Raw genomic sequence first — 25668 nt, 5'->3', positions numbered from 1 at the left:
ACACACTCACACCTCTATCAGCTTAGCCCAGAGTCTAAAGTGGAGTTAATGCTGGCTTTTGTAGCAGGGCTAGACAGATGATACCTGGTTCAAGAATGTTGCAACAGTGCGGGCAAATGATAAAGCCTGACAACGAAAATCAAAGTTTTAAAATCAATCTGAATGTTTGGATTTACCATTCTTGTATAGCTGTGTTATTTTACAAATAGTATCAGGATCAGATTTACTTAACAGCCAGCGTTAATTCACTTTTGAATCATCTTTTCACTGCAAAAGAAACTGCTGCTTAAACAAAATTAATGGTATAGCAGTAATAGTAGACATAGAGATTTCTCAATGAAATCTTTTTTCACTTTGAGGGAAGGCCAATAATTTGAGACAATCTTATATTTTTTTTCTCTCCTTCGAAATGCAGTTCATTCTAGCAGACAATTTGTTGCAAAATGCTGAAATAGTGCAGTGGAAATTATTGTACAATGATTAATGAAACTGATTAACAATGATAACTAATGATACTGATTCTCAAGTTTCGCTGACGAAAGAAGTCCAGGTTCCTGCCCTGGGCAGTTCTGTCCTAAACAGGGAACGGAATTGATTGAAGTGGAAGAAACGCATCCTCCCTTTTCCCTCCAAAATGAACTTTCCTCCAGTTCAGCTCTGACCGAGTGACAAAACGTGTGTCACTCAGTGTGAGTGGCGGCACTTCCACGCAAGAAAAGATCAAACTAAGGAACGCAGTTCCCTATTATGCCGTTGAAATCACAACGCCGGGTTACTGTCCCGAGGCACCAGCGACCCGGCCTGAGGTGACTTCTTCTCGCCGGGTAAGCGCAGACCCAGCCCCGGGCCTCAACCCCGGGCACTGCCCGGCCCTGGGGAGCTATGGGGCCCTGCTCTACGGCTGAGGGAGCCGCAGAGGCCACGCGTTCCCAGCCGGGCTGGGTCCTGTCCCCGAGAGCTCTTTTTAACGTTTCTTCGGCCTTTCCCTCACCAACAGCAGATGGGGGGCACAGCCGCCTACCTTCCGGCAGCCATTTAAGCTTTTCTGGGGTATTTCAGGACGCTGCTCTGGATACTACCTCTCCTCCCTACCCTATGCAGCTGCCTCAGGTACCAGTAGCTCGCCAGTCCTGTGGCCTGAGGGGGCCGCAAGACCGGACAGCACCGGGCTAAGCCACACCGCCCCCTCCCCCTCCCGCCTCCCCACTCCCCTCCGCTCCTCCCGGGGGCGGTGCGCGCTGACGCGGCAGCGCCGCGGCTCTCTGCCGGCTGAGTCGCACAATTATGAGAAAGAGCCGCCGGGCCGAGGCCGCCGCCAGCGCTGGGTCCCGGTGCGGAGTCGAGCCAACGCTGTTCTTCTCGCCCCGCTCTCTCTTTAGCCTCCGGAGCGTTGTCCTCGCTCGGCTTCTCCCCACCCAGCCCTCCGCTGCTGCCGAGCTCAGCCCCGATAGATGGAGACAGGCCCCGCCACCACCGACGCCGAACCACGAGCAGGAGCTGCCCGGCGCGAGGAGAGCCAGAGTCGGCGCCGAGACCCAGCCCGGCCCTGAGGAGAATGGTGAGGGCGGCGGCGGGGCGCGGGGAGAAGGCAGGGACGGGGGCGCCGGCCGCCGGATCAGACCTGTCCCAGCCGGCTGCTCCGGGTCCTGGCTACCGCGGCCACCCTGATCCGCCTCGCCTCCTCTGGCCCCCGAGCTCGCCTCCCGCCGCCGCAGTCGTTCCTCCTTGCCCGCCTCGTCCGGGGTGCCCCGGGCGGCGGGGAGGAGGGACCCCGCCGGGCTGTCACCTCGGGGCCGGAAGGGGAGGCGCGGGCAGGGGCGCCTCAGGCCCGTCCGCGAGCGGTGCCTCGGTCCCCAACGGGCGGCGGGAAGCCCCGGAGCCCCCTCAGCCCCCGCCCGGCGGGCCCTGCCCTCCCGGAGCTCCCGAAATGCCGGGGCTGATCCCAGCCGCCGCCCGGCATCTCGGGAGCCTCCTCCCGCCGTGCCCGCCGGGCAGCCCAAAGCCATCTCTGCTGCTGCCGGGCGGCCCCTGACCGGCGCAGCGCTCTGGGGAGCCGGCATTTCGGCGGAGGGAGGGAGGGGGTAAGGGACCTCACCTTAAGTTTTGTGGCTCTTTGCCTGCTGCCGAAATCCTTTACGGTCTTCTTTCATCCCAGAATCGATACGATGGACTATGTAGTTCTCTGGGATGCCGCAGTACTTCTCTTTTAATCTTTCTACCTATTTATTTTTCATAATTTCTACGCGTTCTCATATACAAAGTGTGTATAAGCCTTTATGAAGAGGTTCTAGAAAGTAAACACGACTTTAGTTCCAGGTCTTCTTTCTGGCCGCTATATGGTTCTTTATTCCTAGAAGTTTTTTTCTTAATTAATATTTACGCAGTTAAGAGTGAGCTGTCACATCAAGTGCTTTCAAATAATTTTGAAAATTTAAATGTGTAGTGTAGATGTGTGGATTCCAACAGGCTACTCGAAACTTTTGTCAGATGCATTGTTTAATGTTAAATGGTGGTGTTTTATTTCACAGTATATTGCTGAAAACCTCAGGGATTCATAGCCACGAAGCTTCCATTTCTGACAATATCTGGATTGTGCAGAAATGTGGGCTTTTTCTAGAATCTGCAAGTCCATCACTCTTCTAGGAAGAAGCTGAAAGTACAACCTTCCATTCTGACTTGAAAAAATACTTGGCATCTCCAAGTTGTGTGGTACTTGCTCTTTTCAACTGAAGTGGGTTTTTTGTGTTGTTTTTTTTTTTTTAATTTTATTAAAATTTTTTTTTGTTGGTTAAGTGCGTTTTGTTTTGGTTTTTTCATTTTTTTTTCCTTTTTTTTTTTTTCCTATTTTAGTTCTGGGGTTTTGTTGGTGCTGACATAACCTAGAAATGTACAGATTGGTTTTAACCATTCTAGATTTGTAAACTGATCATTGCTCAGCAATTTTTTTTGCAATGTAACATCTCTGCAATGCTTTATTCTTACCAAATTTTGAAACCCCTGTTTAACAAGTAGTTTGCCTGAGCTGAATATAGGATATTTTATGCAAGTTCGTTTTGCTGAAAAATTCCTCTTCTCCATGCCTATGTAGCAGTTTTGAAGAGTTGCTGGACAGTGTCCAACATTGAATCAGGAATTATTTTAAAGAGTTGTTAAGTGTGGCAATTCAGGGAGTTCAGTCTTTTTTAATGTGTCTGTGTGGGTGAGATAAGTGTCTGCTAGATAATCCTTCATACCTTCTGGTATGAGGCCATTCTTGAGTTTGCTATTTAAAGTGGGGGAAAAAAAGCTTTGTGCATGTGGAACTGTTAAGGTTGGTTTTTGACTGTATCTTAGTTCCTGATGTTTTACTTTGATATTTTGATTGCTTGAGCTCAGGAGTGGAAGGGTCATTTTCACTCATCATACAAAGGCACCTTGAAACATCACCTTACCTTTAGCAGTTATCTCACTTGTGTTTAAAGATGTTCTATCAGATTGTCTACCTCCCCCCTCCATGGATTATCTTGGAGAGAGGTACTCCATTGTGTTTTAAACTTTCACTTCTTTTCATGTCCCTCGAGGCTCTGTAACTCTAGTCTTGCTGCCTTACCTTTTTCTCTTATCAGCCCTGCTTTCTCTGCTGATCCAAACTCCTCTTTCTCACAGTTATCTTTACTGCTTGCTGTGCTTCCCTTTCCTGGAAGCTTTGCACCAACACCCAAAGTTTTCCTGCTTGCTTCTCTTTCATGCCCCTTCATGGGGTGGGTTTCTGTTAACTGTTTTCTCCTTGTGGACAGTCACATGGCAGATGAGTATTTCTAAAGAAACCAATATTGGTTTGTACTCTCATAATGATGCTGACACAGTAGGGTTTTGCCATGTTGATTTTTCAATTTTACACTAGTAATGCTGCAAGTAATCTCAAAGGGAATGTCAAAAAGTATGTGTGAGAGCAGGGAGGTGCTTTTATAGTCTGTAATTTGTGTTCCTGATAGGATTTGGCATAGTAAGTTTTATTTTTTCCCCGGAAAGACCCTGATTAGCTTAATTAGGAGTCTAATGTGTAGTTATACTGGCAGTGACACTTCCTAACTTCTGATACTGCTAGCATAGCAAGCCCAAATTTGAAGTTCCAGTCTTTTAAAGACTTAGGATTGGATTTTAAACTTGTAACTTATGCTTTAAAGAATCAAGACAATGAAATGATACTTCTCATGCCAATATACTTAACCTGAAAAAATGTATCATCTTTTTTTATAAAACACATTTTTATTTCTTTTGGAATACTTCTCTTCCTTTAACCATGTCTACTTTGGCCACAATATCTGCGTGCCACATTAATTTGCTGAAACAAGTAACACTAATTCTGGGGTTTTGTCCCTCCTTTTTAAAGGAAAACTGACAGTAAAACCAGTATGTGTTTTCAAGAGCTGATGTTTGTCTTTGAGGTCATGTTTCTTGTTTCCAATATGACTAATACTGTCTCAGGGCATTTTACCTTCATTGGTTGAAATTCTTGCAGCTGGCTTCAGCAGATAAATAACTGAATAAATTCACTCTTTGTGTATTTGAATAAGATACATGGTTATTAAAGATAATGTCACTTCTTACCTCTGGTACTGAGAAGTAGTGGTGGCCTCTGACAAATCAGTCTAAATGCTTTGCAACTTGTGCAAGAAATAGTCTGTGATAGTGACTTGACCTGCTGTAAAACTTGAACAAAGTTTCTTGAATGTGTTCTTCATGTTCCCTGGCCTGAAGCCTTTCTCCTCCATTGCATTCTTTGCTGTCTTGTTACTGTCCTTTATTTGACTTAATCCCATCTTTTTTTGTTTGCATAATCAGAATGTACAGGTAGTGGCTTCGTGTTAATGTATTATGACAGAACCTATATAAAAAGTTATCTAATTCTTGATTTCTGCTATTTTTTTTATTACTTTAGACTTAGCTGTTTTCTGATTTGTAGATTTTATTTTATTTTAATATTGTTTCAAGTAATATAAAGCTAATCTAACAAAAGAACAGAAAAAGTAAATTGCATTGGCAAGCTTTGCTTCTTGCCTTAGCTCAGCACAGGATTAGCAGGGCACCTGTGCTGCAGTGTGGGAGAGGAAGGAGGCAGGGAGATGTGTGGGATGTGCCTGGTTTGCTTGGCAGCAGCCAGTCAGTAATTCAGTGGTGTCTGCACACCCACCTGCACCCAACTGGGTGGGACCATAGACCCAGGAAGCAGTGTTTTGGAGACCATCACTGGTGTCCATCACAGCTGTTGCACTGAATGACTGACTGCTATTTTTTGAGGAGCAGTGATGATTTTTTTACATTTTTTACATTTTTTACATTTATATTTTGCTTCGAATGTAAAGTGGGTGTGAGCTGCTTACTCTGCCTGCCAGGTCTGCTGGAACCACAGTGCAGCTCAAGTTTGTTTTTTTTTCCTGGGCTGCTGTAGTTCTTGTACAGAAGTAGGGACAGTGCAGGTTGTCAGATCACTGTAAGGTGAGCAGGGGAAATTTCTTACCTCTAGTCTTTCTGGGCAGGAAAGGCCACTTAACTTCTGGTACAATAATGAAATTAAAAAAAAAAAAGAAAAAGCTATAGAGAAATTGGAATAAGTAAGATTGTTATCCTTAATTCTGTAGGGTTTTTTTTTGTTGGTCGAGTTTTTTGTTTGTTTGGGTTTTTTTTCTTTGGTTGGTGTTTTGTTTGTTTTTGTTTGTTTGCTTGGGGTTTTTTTTGGTTGTTTTTTCCTTCCCAAGAATTGTCTGGAAAGTGTTATAAAGGTATAGGTAAGTACAGGCATAAAAATAACTGTTGCTGATTGTGGTGCTGCAAGTTTCAGAAAGCTGCTTTTTGAAAAGACTGGAGTATTTAAATGTGGAAAGTGGTTTGAGAACAAGTGGTATGAGGATATTGCAGGAAAAGTCTGAATTAAATGCTAATGTATTTGGTTGCCAACAAGAGTTTAAAGTATGTTAAAAAACTGTCAGCACATTAGAGCGGTTTGGACTCGATTTATAAGTTAGGCATTTTTTTCTCCTTAATTAAAGCAAAGTTCTGATGTTACTGAGGTGGTAGGCTTGTATTAAACCTTAATTCTGGGAATTTTCCTGTCCTTTTAAAAAAAAATTCTAAAAGTCACATCAAAGTTACGGATTATTTAATATATTATTATGAGCTATAAATTTTTTCCTAAAAACTCTTTCAAAGCCATTCTAATCAAGCTGTTTCACACAATTTCTATAATCAGATTTTAAAAAATGTTTGAAATTTCTGTGTGAATGGCAAACATGCAGTTGTTTTCAGCTGAGGGAGGATGGCATTTGATCTATGTGCTAGCATAGCTGTTGATTTTTGACTGCTGCAAAACTGGAATTTTTCAGGCCAATTCAGTAATGCAGTGCGTACTCTATTGTGTGTATTTTGACAACTGATGCTTTTGGAAGATGTTCCAACTTCAGAAACCTCTATTGTAAACCCCTGTGAAGCTGTATTGCCATTTCATCTTCAACCTGTCCATGGGTATCACTAGTTCATATTCAGGTACAGTCCAACATGAAGTGCTAATTTTGTTTTAAATGCTCATCATGGTTTTCAAAGAGCATGCAACTGGGTAATACACAGTTTCACAGAGTTTATGCACACATCTACCTAGACTTTGTGTCTGAAAATTATGCATGTGTGAATCTTATCAATGTCTAGACTTGCTGCTAGTAATTGCACTAGCAACCATCTGGGGAGGCCTCCCTGAGCTGGAGAGTGTCACCCTGCCTGGGCTTTTTGCTTCCTAGTCCTAGATCCCAAAGCCTGGTGTGGTTGACTCCCAGTGTTACTGGATTCTGCCTTTAGTTATTTACTAGTAATGAAATGAGGTTTATAAAATAAGAATCTGTAGATTCTGCACATCTGAGAATTGATGTGTTTCTATTAAATTCTGGTTTGCTGATCTAGTTTTTTAACTGACAAGCTTTTGGGTGATTACTGCAGATTACTGCATTTTTGCTGTTGCCACTAGCACATTCCTGCTTGGGAATACTTTCTCAGTTACAATTTCAAATTAATCAAGGTGTTCACTCTTTCACCATAACACAGCTCTAATTTTCAAAGCCTGGGAAAGTGTCTTCTACAGCTCAGTCACACTTAACACAATGGTCATTGCGATTGAATATCACCCTTTGTTTTGTTCCCTCTACCAAGGAGGCACTTATTTCTTTATCTTATCTACTTGATTTTTGTCACCTTTGCTAAGAGTCTGAGGGAAACTGTTTTTACATCTGACTCGTTCTCTGACTTTTTCTGGGTGGAATTTTGCAAGATGTCCCTGGCTGATGCTTATTTTAATACCTGCTAAGTTTTTCTCTTGCTAGTAGTGCAAAGTGATAATAATTTTTTTTTTGAAATGCAGACTTGACAAATTTGACCGTTAAAATTTAAAATTAAATTAAATAAATAATTGACAGTTATGCCTTCTGTAAATGAATTTTTAGTTGATGTGTTAGGAATACTGTATTTCACAAGCACTTGTTACCTAAAAATTTCTAGACTTGGGGCACTTCGAAAACTGGTATTAATTAGCACTCCAGGTCTTCCTACTATTACTCTCTTCATTGACAATATAATTACCAAACTGGCCTGGAGTGCTTGAGGTGTGGATGTCTGTGCTATAAGATAATAATCTCGGATATGGGCAGGGTTGCTGTTGCCAGAGCACCTTTATTATTTGCTCCCAAATCTGCCAAAACTCTTAAGTGTGGTTGCAGTGCAGTCTAAACTCACCTAAACCCTGGCTGTCACCCTTCCACCCATTCCTTTGTGTTTCTCTCTGTGCTCCATTACTGTTTAGGGAATTTGAATTGAAATCACCTCTTTTTTATTTAGTTAGTTATTTATTATTAATTTGTTGGTCATGTCCCTGAACTGTCTCACCGTGACTGCCATGAATGCCAGTGCTGGTGTGGGGGAGGATGGGATCATACGTAGAGGCTTAGGGAAGTGGGATTGTGGCACCCCAAACTTGACATGAGCTGTGAGGCTGATTTGGAAGCCTGCTCTGAATTGCTTGAGAGTTGGCTTGTGCTATCATAGCAGTGTTTGGTTACACTGGGTATATCCCACACTACATGAATGTTCTCTAAGTCTTACAGCCTTGTGTGCAGGCATGGATGGAGCTGCACCCTCACAAGTCAGGTTCTGTAGCCTCTTCCAAGAAGAGTTCCTAATTGTGCTGCAGGCACACAGTGGCTGTGCTTGAACACTTTTGTATCTAAATTCTTGTTTACAGAAGTTGGTTTTCTTGACCTTCTTTTCTGAATGTGTGCTACTGAATGAAAGGTAACTTTCTTACCAGATGTGCTGTACCTGATGTGTTGTCCCTGAGCTGCCCCAAGATGAATTTGATCCTTCCCATTAAGTTACTACTTTTGGTAAACAACCCACTGCTGGTAAATTGTCTGGCATAACAACATATTTCTAGATTTTTTTCCCCCTCTGTGTTCTTAACATGTTGCTTATTTGCTTTTTAGTACTATTCAACTTTCTCAGGAAGCTGAACCTCTTTCTTTGAGGTAGGAAAGAGCAAAGCTGTGTTCTGCTGATGTATCTGATAGAACTCAGCAGGGCAGCCATGTGGCCAGGTTCAAGGACTGTCAAGCTGATATACAACATAGTTAAAACTGCACATATATTGGCTTTGTGTGGTAAGCTCAGTGTGGTGTACTAGTTTGTGGTAGAGCCAGTCTGAAAAGCTCAGCTTCCTTTCAAAACCTGTCCCTGTGGCTGCTGCCATTATGCAGGTATTTAGTCAGGTATAACTTCAGTCACCTGAATAGATGAAATTATGCATGTGCTTAAGTGACACATGATTGGAGCCTAAAAATACCAGTTGTATAATTATGCAACTGTTAACCAACTTTCTTTTAAATTATAAAAGTCAGTTAATCTCCCAGAGTAGGTGCAGATAATGATATTTTAAATTGCAGTCTTACCAGTTTCTCCTGTGTTCCCTGGCTGCACTATTGTCTAAACTGTACTTTGCAGAATTCTGTTGAACAGCAAATTTAATAAAACTTCAACTAAAGGGATCAGAATAGTGCACAGCTGACGGTGATCTTCTGGTCAAAGCGTTTGAGAGTGATTGATCTTGAAGGAATTCCTGTTGATAGCAGTAATGTCACACTAGGGACAGAGGGTGAATCACCACTACTGGAGCTGCCCAATATTCTAAACCACTTTCTAGGAGTAGTATTGTCTGCTGTTGCTGTTCCTCTTGATGCAGAACTAGTTGGAAGAGGCTCATTCCTTGTGATTTCGCAAGCTATTGGTTTCCTGACTCCTTAGTTGTGCTGTTGAAAATGTTCATGGGGTCACACTGCAGACTGCCCCACCTGGCAGCCCAGACAGCTCTTGGCCTGTCTGAGGGGCACTAAGCTAAGGTGTGGAGGTTGGGATGGACATTAACCTCTTCAACTGGCACTAACTGGATTTTCAGCCAGAGGCACTGAAAAGCAGAAATATCCCCTTAACTAACCTTTGTCCTTTTAAATTTGTGCCAACCTCAGAAATGCTCTTGATGAGGATTTATGCCTTTTCCTCGTTAAGCAATCAGTCTGTCTCATTCTTGGTTTCATTTATAAAAATCCTTGGCAGAAAAAGCCTTTTCTAGGTTTCAACTGTAGCAAAAAAGCAAAATTTGTATGCATGCAGTTTTCTGTATAAATCCTGCCTTTCTATGTAGAAACCTTACTTATCTCATCACTTAAGAAAGAGTCATGGTCACAAAAGACCATATTGCTTCACTAATACATTTGAAACAATTTCAGAGGATTTATGTTGCTTATATAGGGAAACAGGGCAGATAACATCATGCGTGTCCTGTTTTGGGCTGCCAGCTAGCATTACAGGTGAATGTTCTGCAGTGATGAAGGCTGCTAACAAACAAGTCATGGTTTGCATCAGTCTGGTCATGCTTGGTGTTTTGTAGCCCACCAGAGCAGTCCTTGGTACTAGCATAATGATAGCACTTTGCCTGACAGTGAACTTTGGGCTGCACATTCTTCCTAGCATAGAAAATGGGTAACACTGAAGCTTTTCTGCCTTCAGAAAAATCCTGGGTTTGGGTTGTAGAAAAATGTCTACACACATATGACCAGTAAACAATCTGCAAAATACAGACTTTGTAGAGAGAGGCAGGATTATTCACAAAAGCCAGTGGCTAGGCAGTGAGTCCCTGGGCTTATTTAGTGGAGACTGAAGGGGACTCAAAGCAGCATTCTTCTCTCTGTGGAGAGGATGTAGAGAAATTAGCACTGTGAAGATAAGATTAGTCTTCTTGACTATCCTCTTGGGTGCCATTACTGGATTTGTCAGGGTTTTGCTGGCAAATGTAAAGATCTTGCATGTAGGGCAAGAACAGTCTTCTGTAATTAATGAATTAGGAATTGGGTTTTAATTATACCATGAATTAGGAAAAAACACCCTCAGTGGCAGATGAAAATGAATGCTATTCTTAAACCCAGGGTATCTGCTAACCTAAAATGTGACCTTAGGTAAAATGTTCTTGCTTCATTGGCAGCTTACCAAGAAATAAAGTACAGCTCTCTTCACTTCCTCGCCTTCTTGAACATCAGGATACAGGTTCTTAAAAAGAATGCCTTTTTGTGTGACAGATCTGTTTTCTTTTCCTGGATGGCTAGAGTAAGTGTGTTTTGGGGGATTATTTTGATGCACCTTGACAGTGTACTTAGCTGTTGTGCTAACCCAGGATTCCTACTGCTGCCTAAGGGATGTTCTCCTTCCCTTGTTCTCACCCTGATCAGAGCCGAGTGGTCCTTTCCTGTGCTTTTCACTTTGCATCTGAATCGGTTCCTTCTGACATCGGAGCTACCTGCTCTTTTTATCCTGGGAACAATGTGCTGGTTTAGGGAGCTCAGTCAGCTCACAAAGGGCTAATGCACAACTGCTGGTGGGAGGGAGGTGGCAGGAGAATGGGTGGGAAGGCAGAGAGGTAACTGACTTGTCTTCTCTGACTGTACCCTTACTGTATAATTTGAAGAATTGCGTCTGTTAAAGCAAATATTTCCCTTATGTTTCTTGCCTTGGCTGTTGCCAGGACCTCCACCTCCTTACTGTTGTCTTTTGTTTCTCTAGAATGATAGTCTGTCTTCACTCCTTTCCCCCAGTGGGCCAGAGAGGGGTCTGACAAATAAGTCCAGTACAGCTTAGGCAGGGCTTTGTGCCACATACCACTTAGCATTGGTGAGTTTTACTGGAAGTGAGTATGCTGGAAGAAATTATAATAAACAGAAAAGATTTATGAAGTACAAGTGGTGTTGTGATCTCTCAGTATAATTTAATTAGTTGTTCCTCTGTCCTCCAACAAGAGTAAAAATTACTTGACATGTAAAAATCATATATTTAATTTTTGAGTTATTATATAGGCTTGTGGTATGTAACATAAACTGTGCTGCAGGTAGGTCAGGTATTTTTGTAACCTGCAATTCTTTACCAGCATTTGGTGGAAGAGCTGAAAAAACTGTTGTTTCTTTGATCTGCTGATCACTGATATCATTGTGCAATAAACAAATTAAGAGATAAGATTGAGACAGTAAGTAGTACATCCTAGGGAGCTACCTGTGTTGTGTTGTTACGCTTTCAGTTAGCAGTCACTTGGAATGGATCTCTTTACATTTCAAATATTTTTCCTTGAGTTGATTTTCCTTTTATCATGTTTCATTATCTCCACTAGAGCAAAAAGGGAGTTTTTCTGCTTTTTTGTAATTACTGTCCAACTTGATGAATCAGTATTTCAAATCCATGCAAGTGTTTGATAAGATCTCTGAGCTTTTGATTTGGAATCTGAATACTCAGACTGGGGACTCGAGTTTGATGAGGCAACCCTGTAAGTTAAGCACCAAAAGACATTCTTATGTTTCCCTTTGCATTATAGCCAGCCAGACCTAGGTTTAAATCAGTAGTTAGGAATTGGGATGCCTATACTTGTATCTTAATTAGCACTGCTGTGTGCCTGTATGTGAAGAATGGTGTGATACACAATTCTGTGGTACTTTTAGTAAAAGGTACATTTTTGTAGCCTGCATACTGACTTGGAGATAAATGAATGACTTTAAGCTTTCTCACAATGCATTGCATTGTGTTAGTTTTACAGCTCTGACTTTATTATTAAAAAGAAACATTAATGAAGAAGGATATAAGAACATAGTTGAGACTTTCAAAACTTGCTAATAATAGAATGGTTGGCTGCTAATGGGAAAATTGGTGTAAAAGAATATTTCAGCAGTTGGCATCAGATTGTGCCAGAGAGCTCAGTTTTTCTGTAAGACTAGCCTCATGAGAAAGCAGCAAAATAAGGCACAGTAGCTCAAAGAACTGTTCCTCTCAAAAGCAGAGTGGAAATTTTTAAAAGTGCCTGAGTAAGCATTATGTATTATATCAGACAGAAATGAACTGCTTTCACATTTGCCTAAATAAACCCAGTAATGTTTCTTTGTGCTTTTCTAGAGTAAACAGAAACTACTTAAATAGTTTTGGTGGGGAACTTTATCTTCTGATAAGCATTTAGGTACATGGATGTCTCCAGAATGCTGTCAGGCTACTTATGCCCAGAGGTGAGGGCTGCAGGGAGTGTGCATTGTTGAGCAACTGCAAAGCTAGTTAGCTCTGTTAGGAGAGCTCTCAGTCTTTTTTCTGCTCTGAGATGAGGTACATAACTTAAAGTTGGATTTTTATTTATTTGTTTATTTATTTTTATGGTACTCACTGTAAAAGTGAACAAAGCCCCAAATCTGTTTCAGGTGGCTCTTTTATTGTGTGTGTGTTGACAGGCATTTTTCCTAATGATAGTCGTTTTGATCAGAAAAATAAATAGTTTTTTTCCTGATACTGTGTCTAAAGATAAGTTATGTGAAATGTCATCATCCACAGCAGTGGCCTGGTACTGTCACTCGTTTTGCATGCCCACTAGTATGCTCTCTTGCATTTCACCCATTCTATCCTATTCTTCTTGGGGATTAGGGAGACGTTAATCTGTAATAATTTAAATGCAAGCGTAAGGCTTCTTGGCTTTTTTTTTTTTTTTTAATCTGCGGGTTGGCTAAGGCTAGCTATGTCAAAAATTCCATAGTGATAACAAGTTTCCACTGCTCTAGTGAGTTAATAATAGCCTACTTTAGTCAGCAGGCATCAAAACCTTTGCTGTGATGATAGAGAAGTACCTTCATATGACGTTAGAAATTTTTAAGTCAAATCTGTAAATGGAGCAGGCTAAGAAAGTAGTAGAGCAAGACCAGCAACATCCACCCTTCCAGTTTGCTTTTATAGTTGTAATGTGCTTCATCATAGAGTGCATTAATCAGATGTTCCTGTACCCCTGCAGCTCAAATAAAGCTGAAGTAGGTACTTTGCAGTAGGTGAACTTGCAGCCTGTATGCTCGCTGTGAATAGTGGCTGCCAGAACTGAGCTATTTTTTTCATCTGCGAAAAGCAAATCTAGGGTGGGATTAATTATTTGGCTGGTGACAGAGCCCTTTCCTACTGCTGTGTTTCCAGAGGTGGCCACCAGTACCTCCTTTCTCATGTGTGATTTGTATTCCCTATGTGATGGTGAAGGGACTTGGAAGTGTCATGAGACAGGCAATGGATCCGGGCTGCATGGATTGTTTTACCCCTGATAACCATGCCCCAAGCCTCATTCCTTCCAAAAGTAAACCCAGAGTTCATAAGATTGTCTGTTCATACATACGTGAGGTAAGCCGAGCGCTTGCCAGAAATATGGGTTATGAGCCAAACTAATTCTTCAATATGGAATAAATCTGGTGAGCCAGGAAGTGCAGAGGTTTCAGCAGCCGTGCCGTGTGTCCCAGCAATCCCTGCAGAAAGGACCAGGTTGAGTGAGTGGCCATCCTTGATACCCACAGAAACTGCTTGACCCACTTAAAAAGGTTTGGCATCGTTTCTGTTGCGTGCTGGTGAGTAGAAATGCTGACTCTATCTTCCTGCTGGGCTTATTTTGGAGAGTGTGTGGGCTTGCAATATGCACCAGTGTTAAAATTAGAATGACTGCAGACTGCAGCCAAGTCATTGGTGTTGGAAGAGGCGAGGAGGATGCAGCCTATACAAAAAATGGGTTTTGAATGACAGACCCTGAAAGAAGCAGGCACTGTATGGCAGGTTTGGAAACATTCCTATATACTTTTGCTGTGTGTTATTTTAGAATCTCCCATTTGAGCAAAGTGGGTATTAGAGTTAAAAATGTTGGGTGAAGAGCTAATACCACATGCTCCCTTTCTGTCCTTTTTTTCTTGTAGGTTTTAGAGGGTAAAGAATTATTTTTATATTTATATCCTTCGAAGAGTCAGTGGGCCAATTCCTGGTTTGTTTTTTCTAGATCATAATTTGGTATATGTTTTGAAATACTTTATGGAATGCATCAGAATTTGATTGGCCTGGGAGCTCATAGAAAGTAATTTATAAATTCCTAAGAATTTAGATTTCCCTGTCCTGATCCCCACCGTGGGATACTCTGTTTTTCTGAAGGCATGTTCAGGAACAGCGTGCCATCTGCTGTCTCTGGTTTTGGCAAGTTATTTAATTACTGTATCTGCTAATTGAGCATTTAACTCTGAAGTTGCTTGTTTGGATTTTGAAATTATACCAGGGGTGGCACGTGTCTTCTGAAATCTGCTGATGGTTTACGAGATATTTCATACTGAAGAATCATCTTTTACTGAAGAAATATTTTCTAGGTTAGGTATATGTTAACATTTTTAATGTCTTGTATGGGTGATGTATGCATTTTAAGATTCAATACTTTCTTAAAAGGAGTAATTTTATGACTGGTCTAACTGCAGAACAGTATTCAACTTTGCATGGGTGCTAAACAACATTAATTTTATGCATTGTGATGCATAAACTCCCACAGAAGCAGTGCATTCTCCAAAATGCACACAAATGGAATAATTTTCATCAAAGTTGAGAGAGCTATAAAAATCCTTTTGACAAACACTGAGTATTCTCTGCACCCCAAACTGCACGTGGGTTTGGCAAGTTCGGTGGTGACTGTGTTACGTCAGAGGAGAACTTAATAAAACAATAGCTACTCTGTTAAGAGACCTGGTTTGCTGTGAAAACTGTTCAGAGCAAATCTCCTGAACTGTTTAATAAAGAATAGGATTGTTGAAGGTTTGTTTTTGTTTTCGGCACTAAGGGAGCCATTGATTCAAAGATTCATATCTTTGCTTGCTTGGCTCTTTTGAGGTCTGCTTCTGAATACAGTGTGCAGAAGAATTGACAGAAGACTTTCTCTGACTGCCCTTTTTCCTTCCTTGCTTCCTCCACAGTTTTTATTTAAAATAAATCAACTATTTGTTTTTGCTGTTGAGCAAGGTATTTTCAGGAGTCTAGCAGTGTTTTCACTAGGCAAGTCTTTCAACCCAGAAAAATAGAGCTGTTTGGGCTCATAGGAGCCAGGTGAACTGTTCTGATCATGACAGGATCCTCCACATAGCAGAGAGTCCTGACACCATGGGTCAGTCTGTCTGAGACAGTCAGGTTCTGTGACAAGAGTTGCACCAATGGGTTTGACAAATAATACAACATTTTTTTTAATAAGTGGGGCTGGCAGTTATTTCAGAATAATAATGAATAATCCTGATTTGGACAGCAAGTAAAATATTCTTGAAAAAGTTTCCAAGTGCATCTCATTTTAGAGTAACATACTTCACAGGGATACATTAAAGCACTCTGTATAATATGACATTGTGATAATATATGGGCCTTTTTCTAAGATTGCACCTATCCATACTTTCTGTAGAAGTTACTTTAAAAATTGGGAAGGTTGATTGGTATTCCAATCGCTGATTCCGGAAGATAATTTGCAGGCTCTTTTTTGCATTGTGTATTCTCTGGACAAAAAGCAGTGTTACTCTTCAACAGAGTCTTTTAAATATAGTTTGTAATACTAGCTGGTTAAATCCCTTATTTCTCCCCTCCTTTAAAAAGCAAAAAAAACCCAAAACAACCCCAACCCAAGCAGTAATTATAGAGGTATGTAATTTTAAATTGTGAGGAAAGCAAGTAAATTAAATGTCTGGGGTTTGCTGGAGCCAAGAGCTTAAAGCAAATGTTAGCAGATATTTAGCATCAAACTGTCTACCTTTTTCTTTTTTCCTCCTGTCATCTTAGTTACTTAACGCCAGCTAAAGTTCTGAAGAATTTCCTCAAACGATGAATGTTTCCTTGAGGAATAGAGTTGTGCTCTGCTAGCACTTTCATTACACAATTATAGGTATTTTCTTTGGGGAATAACTGCATAACTGTCTCGTATAACTTTCCACCTCGTACACAGCAGCTGACTTACTTAGCTCATCCTGTGATGCACATTTCCAATATCATTGAGTTAATTTGGACTAAGAACAAGTCCCGGAGCACCATTCTTACTGATTTTAAGGTTTGAAGTTCCTACGGGAAATCTTTGCAGTGCAAGGTAGCATGTATTTTATTTGTAGCACCTCTTCTTCCCACAAGAAGTTTTACAACTTGTAAACTACTTGATACACATTAACTTAATTGGATATCCTATTAATCCTGGTTGTTTGGCTTTATTTGTCTTTATTTGATGTCTTAGTCTAAAAGCAGTAAGATGAAGGTTTGTTTGGAATTTCTGCCTTTCAGCTGTAGCTGCAGTAGCCCAGTGCTCAGTTAGGGGTTAGGTGGCTGGGCAGGGATCACAGTTCAGTCCCATGATACAGCACGTGTTTGGCTAAAGGAGCAGGTTTCTTATCTAAGAGATCCTCTTGTAAATCATGAAAAGAGTGTGTTTGGTATGTATAGTTATATAAGAAGCAATAACTGGTCAGTGGACATTTCCTTGAGCAGACAAACTAAAGTACTTTAGTACAGAATGTCTCTCCAGAATGTCTTGAAGTTAATCTTGTTGGTTGTAAGTGACCCAGACAGGACTGCTCTGGGGCCCTGCTGGCATGAGTGTTCCTCCTGCAGACACTTTCTGCTGTTTCTTCTTGTTTTCAGGCTTGATGAAACTTCCCATGTATTTTCTCTTGCCCAAATGGAAGTTTCAGCTTTTTGGAGTATTTGGAGGGTAGTGGGGAAGGAGTGAGTATAAAGTCTATTTATTTAAAAATAAAAAGACAAAGTTGGAAAATATTTCCCTCTAAAAGCCATTGCATGTATTGAACTGTTATGTGGTGTAAACAAAGGCTTGAAAGCTGAAGTATGAGATGCTGTAGAAAGTGATGTGACTTTTAAATTTGAAACAGAGATCTATGCCATCAGTAATTGAAATGTGTGTTATCAGCCTTGCACAACAGTCAGTATTATTTTTTGATCCAGTTTCCTTATTCAGCTGGTCATCTTTGTAGAAAAATTATCAGCTGAACTGCTAGGTTGGTATGCAGCATTACAGGTTTGAGGGAGATAGGCTTAGAGTAAATTGAAGTTTAGTTTTGAAACAAATACTCTAACTTTTGAGCCTCCAACAATATCCGGTATCACAAATGAGGTGGAATAAACTGGAATCCTTTTATTATTATCAGCTATACAGCGTATTTCTACCTGTCATGATGGTGTTTATTGAAAGCTGTGCAACTCATTTTGAAATCTTGCCAAATAGGAAAGCTTACTTTCTGTACACAAAGTAATTCAGACAAAACTTGGGTAAACTCAGAGAATTTCACGATGGTTTTATAAGTCTCTGTTGTCCATCAATTGCTGCCCTGCTAGAACGTGGTCATCTTACTGTTTTGTTACGTTGAATAAGAGGCTCTCATAAACACTTCTGTGAGTTGAAGGGGGAAAAGTGGTAGGTGGTTGTTGCATTGTTTGTTTTTTTGGTGACCTTTTTGTTTGCTGCCTGCTATATACAACACCTTCCCTTATAGTTGGTTTGTGTTACGAGTTTCATTCTACAAAGAGATTTGTTGGAAACATCCATTATAAATTTAAGTAAAGATAACAAAAGGAATTCCTATTATTAGTGCTTTGTAGTGCTAATGCTGTTGCTGAATCAAAAATAGCTAATTACTAAAACGGCTATGGTAAAACTTCCACCTGTTGTAAAAGACTGTGGGATTATTTTGGCATTTAAATACTTCCAGAAGTCGGAAATACTGGGGCCGGGCGTATTCTCTGGAGTTTGGAGTTCAGCAAGCACTTGTTTAAGTTTTGTTTCAAATAGCAATTACAATTATTTCAGCACTTGGTGGAACTGTTATGAAATTACATATTTATTTGAAATAGTTGAAACTATTTCCTTTAATCGTGGTTGCAGGCTAAGTATATATCTTTTAGCTTATTTAATCAAATCTCTGGGTTTTGTTTCTTTTAACTTCTTTCAGAAGTCCTGAAAGACCCAGTGAACTTTATTGTCTGTTGGGAAAATGGTGCAACCAGAATTGAAGTATCTTGCATAACCCTCTAAAGCTTACAGACTGAGCAAAGACCTTGTAGGCTGCTTTAGGACTAGGAGTTAACAGTTACTGTAGTACTCAAGTTTTACAAAAATAAAAGTTGGGGGTTTTTTGGTTTGCAGACAAGATCCTGCCAGCAATGACAGACAGAGATCTTAATGTGGTGAAATTTTCATAGATCTCTCACCCTTAGGAGATAGATATTGAAGGTAATTCTGGACTAACATTAGTTGTATTAACATTTTTCTTGTAAGTCTTAAATTTTATTTAATATGAGAGATTTGCAGTGCACAGGAGAGAATCCAGAAAGCTGTGTTTTTCTTTGTTTTTTATTCCCCTCAAGATACAAATTTGAAAGGGAATTAAGTAGTTAAAAAGTAGCTCATTATATGTTGACACTACTTGTGCTTGTTTCTAAAATCTGATGGTATGTTTTTGGGGCAGGTTCATAGTTCCTTCCTCCCTCCCCCCCTTATTTCCTTTTTCTGTGGCAGCAGCACTCCGGAGCTCACCGTGTGAGCTGCTGACCTTCCTGGTCTGCCCCGCAGTGTAAGGGGCGGCTGCTAAAGTGCAGCAGCCAAACATCCCTCTGATCAGCAGAAGTTGCCCCATTACTGGAAGCAGAGTTTAAGAGGTGTGATTGTGTATGCTGTAGAGATAACTGGAAAGCTTTAATAAGAGCAGACAATTTTTTAAAAACAGTCTGGCAACTTGCATATTGATTTTTGACTACTGCCTTGATCTATTTTAACTTAGTATTTAGCTGATGGGGAAGTATTTCTTAGAGATAATTGCCACAACTAATTTAACTTACACAGTGTCCTCACATTATCTTCTTTTTTCTGGTCTTCAAAGGAACATTATGTAATAGTAGTTCTTACAGGGAAGGCAACCATATGTCTGTTCTTCATGCGTGTTTCTAATGTGATTTTTACCCGTTTATGGGAAACATCTCTCCTTGCTCTGTTCTATTTCTGGTTTGCTTCCTATCCCCGCCCCCTCTCCTTGACTGAAAACAAGACTGTAATTAGCAAATTCTGTAGAAAATCTCTTGCAATATTGATCAATGTACAGGGGTGCTTCTGGAGAGACTCTAATTTTACCAAATGAAAATTTCCAAGTATGTTTTAATGACAGTATAGGGCCTCCTCCATGTAATTAGCATAGCTGTATCTGTGCTCTACTGAAAATTACTGAAGAGTAGAAAGAAGTCCTTGATGAGAGGTTGAAACTGCATTCTTCAAGATAAAAATTACTATTTTTAAAATTTCAGAACCAATTATTATGAAGTTATGCACATTAGGAACCAGTGTTCCTTGTCCCTAGCTTTGATCACCACTTAATAATAAAACAGCATTGCATGGAGCAATTGACGCAATTACTTGCGGTTTATATAATTCAGGTTTCAATATCTAGCGTGTTGTGCCTGTGATAGCTTGCTTCAAGGTGTGGTTTTAGCCAGCTGACTAAAACATACAAGTATTACATTTCTCCTTTATCTTTTTATATTCTGGAAGGTCTGCAGAGTTCACTTGTATGCTTAAACTACTGCAGTGCTAAAGTAATGGTCTGTACAAGACCTCAGGTTTGAAAAATGAAGTACAAAAATAATAAGCCCATATAAAAATAATAAACTCAAATAAACAGTGGGGACACTCAGCTAAGCAGAAATCAGCCTCCAGAACTGGGATTCATAATCACAAAGGCTAAGGCTTAATAGTGTTAAAAAAATACTGAGGGGAGGAAGCTAAAAATTTGAATGACCTAGTATAACAGTATATTTATGTATGGTATGAATATACATATGTAAATGTACATAGACACACATATAAAATGTATTTTTATAACACTGCTGGTCTTCTGATACAGGGAGAGAAGAGAGAAACCTGTTTTGAGCCCAGCTCACAGTAAGGCACAGGTGTCCTAGGAGCTACCCAGCTCTTTAGTGGAAAGAATGTGCTTTTCTTTCCTTATCCAAGGCATGAGGAGGAACCTACTGAAAGATTAGAGATTAACCTTGAGGTCAGCAAAGGAAGAGATCGTCTCACTCATAGGCCTGTTACCTGTTAAGAGCCAGTCACTTCGACCTTCTGGTCCAAAGGAGAAGGAGGGGAGGGAAGAAAAAAAAAAAAAGAGAGGAAGTGACTGTAAATGTAAAAAAAATTCTTTATAACACTGTTTGCATGTAGCAGTTAGTATCTTGCTTTTCCCTTGTTCGGCTTATGTGTAGGGAAGGGAGGTAGGACAGTAGCAAATAATGGCTTTGGCCATTTATTACAGTGTTTAAAATATTAATTAATATGTGAAATACATTGTATGAGTGCTTATTCTGTTGTTTACAGCTCCTCTCACCAGCTGTGATTTTTAAAAATCATTATTATTATTTTTTTATTTTTCCCCCTGTGGATTGTGCATCTACCTTTCTTCTACCCTTTTTCCTCATTTGGGAAGTGCCTGTGCACTGCAAGTTTGCATCCTCCTCCTCGGAGAGTGGTGGCCCTCTTAATTCAAAGACAGAAACTGGAGCAGCAGTTTTGTTGCTGTCTTGACAGGTTCATAGTCAAAGTTCACTAAAGCAAAATATTGGGAGGAGATCATGATGAATAATGTGGGAAAGATCTGATGAGTCTGGGAAATGTTTTGAAAGAGGGTGGGCAGTTGAGCACTTTTCCAGGGGACCAAATCAAAGGTCTTTGATACATTCTTCTTTGTAATGAAGTCTCTGCGTTATCCTAAACTGATCCTGAAACTGCAATGGGTGAAAAGCCATCCATCTTTTGTTAAAATAGATCTGGGAGAAAAATAATTTAACGTCTTCATATTTTACACACACCCTTATTTAGATACTAGTGAATAAAACACATAAGTCTTTTTCCCCTTCTCATAAAGTAAACAGGTATGAAATTTCTCAATTTTTTCTAAAGATAAAATTTAAATTTAGAATGTGCTGTTAGTAGTGAAGAAATTTTAATGTAATCTTAATAAGCACTTTAAGCAAAATTTAATAAGGCTACAAATAATAAGGTATGCCAAGATTTTTTTTCTTGTTTTTTAGTTAAGAATCATGCCTGAGCTCCTTTACCAATGTATTGCTGAAACATGGTGTGAACATTGGACATTGTGGATGTTGTTTAGCAGGTAGTCCTGAGATTATTGTGTAGGATAATGCTACATTGTTGCTTAAAGCAACTGAAATGAAAGCATGTCCAGCTATTGGGTTACATAAGCATCTGAAGAAGTAAACATGCTTCATTTAATATTTTAGAACATGATTCAAATTTAACCTTAAAACACAGCTTAGATTTTAAATTCATTGAAATGGAAAGTTCCTTAATGAAGAACAAAGGTTTTGCTACTAGAAAAAATTGCCAGTGTTGTTAGAAGACTTCTATACCCACAATTTCAAGATGAAAACTTAACAGTAATTTCATCTATTTACATCTTTAATTAAGTAATCTCAGTATAGTGCAGTTTAAAAAAACCAAAAAGCAAAAAGCCCAACAAACCACAACTTTTATTTCTTAGCAAGTTAGGTAAACAATATATTTTGAAAATATTTGGGGAGTTTTGGTACATCTTTATTTGCATATTGCAAACTTTTGCTATTTAAATGCTAGCATTGGAAATTTTTACTTTGGATTTTAAGGGATTTGTGTATGAAATAGGTTACATTCTGGTTATCTCAACTTTGGGTCAGTTTGAGATGCTTGTATCAGATCATATATGGTTTTGTTAGTTTTTGGGAGACAGCAAAACACCAAATGATAGTTTAACTTTGTTAGGCACTACTCACCTTCATCTTTTAAAAGAAACAACCTCATGTTCTAATTCTTGTTTCCTTGAAAAGTATTTTTCACTGCCAAGTTGCATGATCTGTCTTTTATAATACTGTTACACTTTCTATTTTTCAGTCCCAGAAATCCTGGATAGAAAACACTTTCACCAAGAGGGAGTGTGTCTATATTATACCAAGTTCAAAGGACCCCCACAGGTAAATAAGAAATTATTCAAGAACTCATTGCTCCTTATTAAAGCTTAAGCCTGTATAGTAAAGAGAGTGTATAATACATTTTTGGACAAGCTATCTGTATAAAATACTGTCTGTAGTTAGTTTTCCTATGGCTTGGCATTGTCACTATTTGTGCGTAGCTTGGACTGGTTATGCTTTTGTGTTTTATCTTTTCTCTCTCTGAAAAAAGTTTGATATTGCAGAATTCTTTAGGAGATGTTCCTATGTTCTTTTTGGTGGCATAGTTCTGAAATCAGGATATCTCAGAGTTATACTCTTGGAACAACTGTGTGAGTGTAGGGTGAAGTGTAGAAAAAATAAACCTGACAGTGCAGGAAAAATGGTAGAAGAATTCATAGAAGAGTAAAGAAAAATAAGGATTGTGGTGGGAGAAAAATTTACAAAATAAGGGCTGAAGAAGTATTTGCTTCCAAGCAAGAGAGAGAAAATAAAAACAGTTTGGATATCAAAAGATTTCATGTGGTATCTAGTAGTTTTTCAACCTGAAGTTCTGTTGGGAAAAAATTAAGCTGAAAAATGGGGAAAGAAGCTTCTGGGGGATGAGACCGATGAAGATTATTTTGCATATTTCATGTGCTGCTTTCACCTTGTGCTAAATTAGAGATGTGATACTTCTAACATATCTAATTTGTTGAATTTACCTTCACTGTTACAGGTGTAATTTGAGTTTCTACAATGCTCAACTTGATGTGCATATTCATGACATCTGTGTCACAGATTAAATAAAATCAATTTGAAAATAAATTAGAAACTGGCATTTTAAGGCTGTGTTATCTTCCCAGAATGTTTATTATTGTCATTATGGATTTCAGATCAGCTTTTTTTTTTCAGTGTTGTATGTTTGAAAGCAGCCGAAAAACCTTTTCTTCTGAACTTCAGAGAACTATTTTGTTCTTTTCCATTAAAAAAGTTAATCTCATTTTTTGTTGGGGCAGAGTATTTGTCTTTTAAGAACTTGTTTTTTAGGCAGAAAAAGAACAAAGTAAATGCTGTAGAATTTTTAAGTTATTGTAAATAATTCACCACATTCCTTGAAACCACATGACATGTGTAGCTCTTAGAATTTATAGCCATGATTGTAACACATGGAAAATTTGCAAATGCAAACAAACTAATTAGGAAGCTGTTAAAATTTCCAGTGCATTTCACAAGGAACTAAATGATCTTCAACACTTGCCCTTTTAGTTTAACCTATTTGTAATCTACAATGGACTTTACAACTTTCCTGTCATATTTTGACCTTCAGTTTGTAAGAGTTGCTTACTGGTTTTTGTGTTTTATGTGTAAATGAGCCAAATGTAGACAGGATTATCTGGTATGTTTTGTTAATATTTACCTTTTAATAAAGATAATTCAACTTTAGTAGCTGTTAAGGAAGATCTAAAATTCTATTTTGGTATTAACAATTAGGAGTGTAACTATAGAGGACAAAATTAAATTGTTTATTCTCAAAGTGTGAAAACAGTTTAAGGTTACTGTGTAAAATCTGTATTTGTATGCTTTTACATATTAGCTCTTAATAATTGATTAACAGCTGCTTTTGAAAGCAATTATTATGGAAAACAGATAAATTTATCTGTGCTAATTTTAGATGTTAAGGAAACTGTTATCAGGAAAACAAAAAAATTAGGATGGAAGAGACAAAAACCAAGGACTTATTTTTATATAATGAAGTTTATTTAAAGTAACTCTAAGTTTTCATCAAATACATCTTTTTCTGTACATGCAACTTGGAAATGATCAAATAACCCTCCCACACAGGCAGTTCTACTTGCCTATATATTAGAAGAATGAATTTGTAGAACAGATGTTACAGTGTATAGTTGAATGAATCCAAAAAAATGCTGGTCTGTAAGTAACTTCTTAGCATCTAGCAAAAGGTTTCAATTTAAGTGCTGCAGATAATCCAGTCCCAAATATTCCTTGGTTTCAAATATTGATGGTTTGATGCCTGAAAACCTGTTTAAAGTCTCAGGACTGAAGATTTTGCATGTTTATATGTTTTTACTTGCCAAGTGTACTGCAGACATGTAAACTAAAGACAGACAAGTTACTGTGTTAAAACTTAGGCAGCAGTTTTGCCCTTTTCTGGAAACCTCTGAGTTTTTCTGTACCACATGAGGTGGTGTGAGTGGGATGTGTTGTTACCCCTTCCCTTCCTTGAAATTCAAGATGAGGTTTACTCATATATTTAAATGTTTCTTATAGATGCCTTCCAGGATGTCAGATTTGTCAGCAACTTGTCAGGTAAGAGTTCTTTGTAATTATATTTATGAGTATTCTTTTCCATTAAGCAGTTTCATAACAGGGTATTAAAAAGTTTTGATCAATATTGCAAAATGACAGGTCGGTGAAAGGTTAGATATAAAACAAATATAATTAATGAATAATGACCTGTCAGCAACACACATATCACAGATTTACAAATGCTGTATAAATTATTTGGCTTCAAAGAATCAGTTTCTTCTGGTCTCCAACTTGCTATCTAAATGAGCTTCAATATTTTGCATCATAATTCTGTTTTGTAAGTAATTATTGCTCTAAATGTTTATAGGAACAAGACTTGCTCTGGCAAAGAGGTTTATATAATAATGAGAACAATTGCTTTCTGAATCTAACCTATAGGTAAAAAGTTATTATCTCTTCTAATAATAATATTTACTCAAATTTTCTAAATGATATGGTTGGGTGCAGGTGCTGTTGTGGCCGCTTAGTCAGACAACATGCTTGTTTCACTGCAAGTCTTGCTATGAAATACTCTGATGTGAAGCTGGGTGAAAACTATAATCAGGAAGTAGAAGAATGGTCAGTGGAAAAACACACAGAACAGACCTCTACTGATGCTTATGGAGTCATCAACTTCCAGGGTGGCTCTCATTCTTACAGGGCTAAGGCATGTATGATGTTTTCTTTTTTTCTGGACGGAGGTGGTGGCTGTTTCATTACCTTTCAAAACTGAAGGCTGAAAACAATGTCTCCCATGCTGTGACAGATCAGTGCCCTCTACTATTCTAGGGTTTTTAATTGTGATTTGAATTATTTCTGATTTCTATTCTTAATTTTATTTTCAGTAACAAAACTTATCAGAATTGCTTGTATTCATGTACAGGTTTACCTTAAAATTGCAAATGATCCTAAGAATTCATAATCACTTCAGCAGATTACAGTAAGAATTCAGTGTCACTGTTTCAGGCTTTGTGAAAATAGATACGTAGATAT

The 25668-nt window shown here is 39.1% G+C and overlaps 1 protein-coding gene across 4 annotated transcripts in view; it reads left to right on the top strand.

The window, feature by feature from the left end:
* The first annotated feature begins 445 nt into the window (after positions 1-445).
* Positions 446-25668, top strand: part of TRPM7 (transient receptor potential cation channel subfamily M member 7) — a 55599-nt gene continuing 30376 nt past the window's right edge. Inside the window, exons 1-5 of one of the 4 annotated variants that reach the window (XM_071754442.1) lie at positions 446-824; positions 1380-1558; positions 22331-22410; positions 24658-24696; positions 25144-25342. In XM_071754442.1, the coding sequence (XP_071610543.1) occupies positions 1556-1558; positions 22331-22410; positions 24658-24696; positions 25144-25342 (321 nt within the window). In that variant the 5' untranslated portion in view covers positions 446-824; positions 1380-1555. Of the gene's footprint in view, positions 825-969; positions 1051-1218; positions 1559-22330; positions 22411-24657; positions 24697-25143; positions 25347-25668 lie in introns of those variants that run through there. The other 3 variants (XM_071754444.1, XM_071754445.1, XM_071754443.1) reach the window with 3 other exon arrangements.

Source organism: Heliangelus exortis, chromosome 11 (genome assembly GCF_036169615.1).
Source record: "Heliangelus exortis chromosome 11, bHelExo1.hap1, whole genome shotgun sequence".
NCBI lineage: Eukaryota > Metazoa > Chordata > Aves > Apodiformes > Trochilidae > Heliangelus > Heliangelus exortis.
The sequence above is the reverse complement of the archived record's forward strand: the minus strand, read 5'-3'. Positions and strand labels throughout refer to the sequence as shown.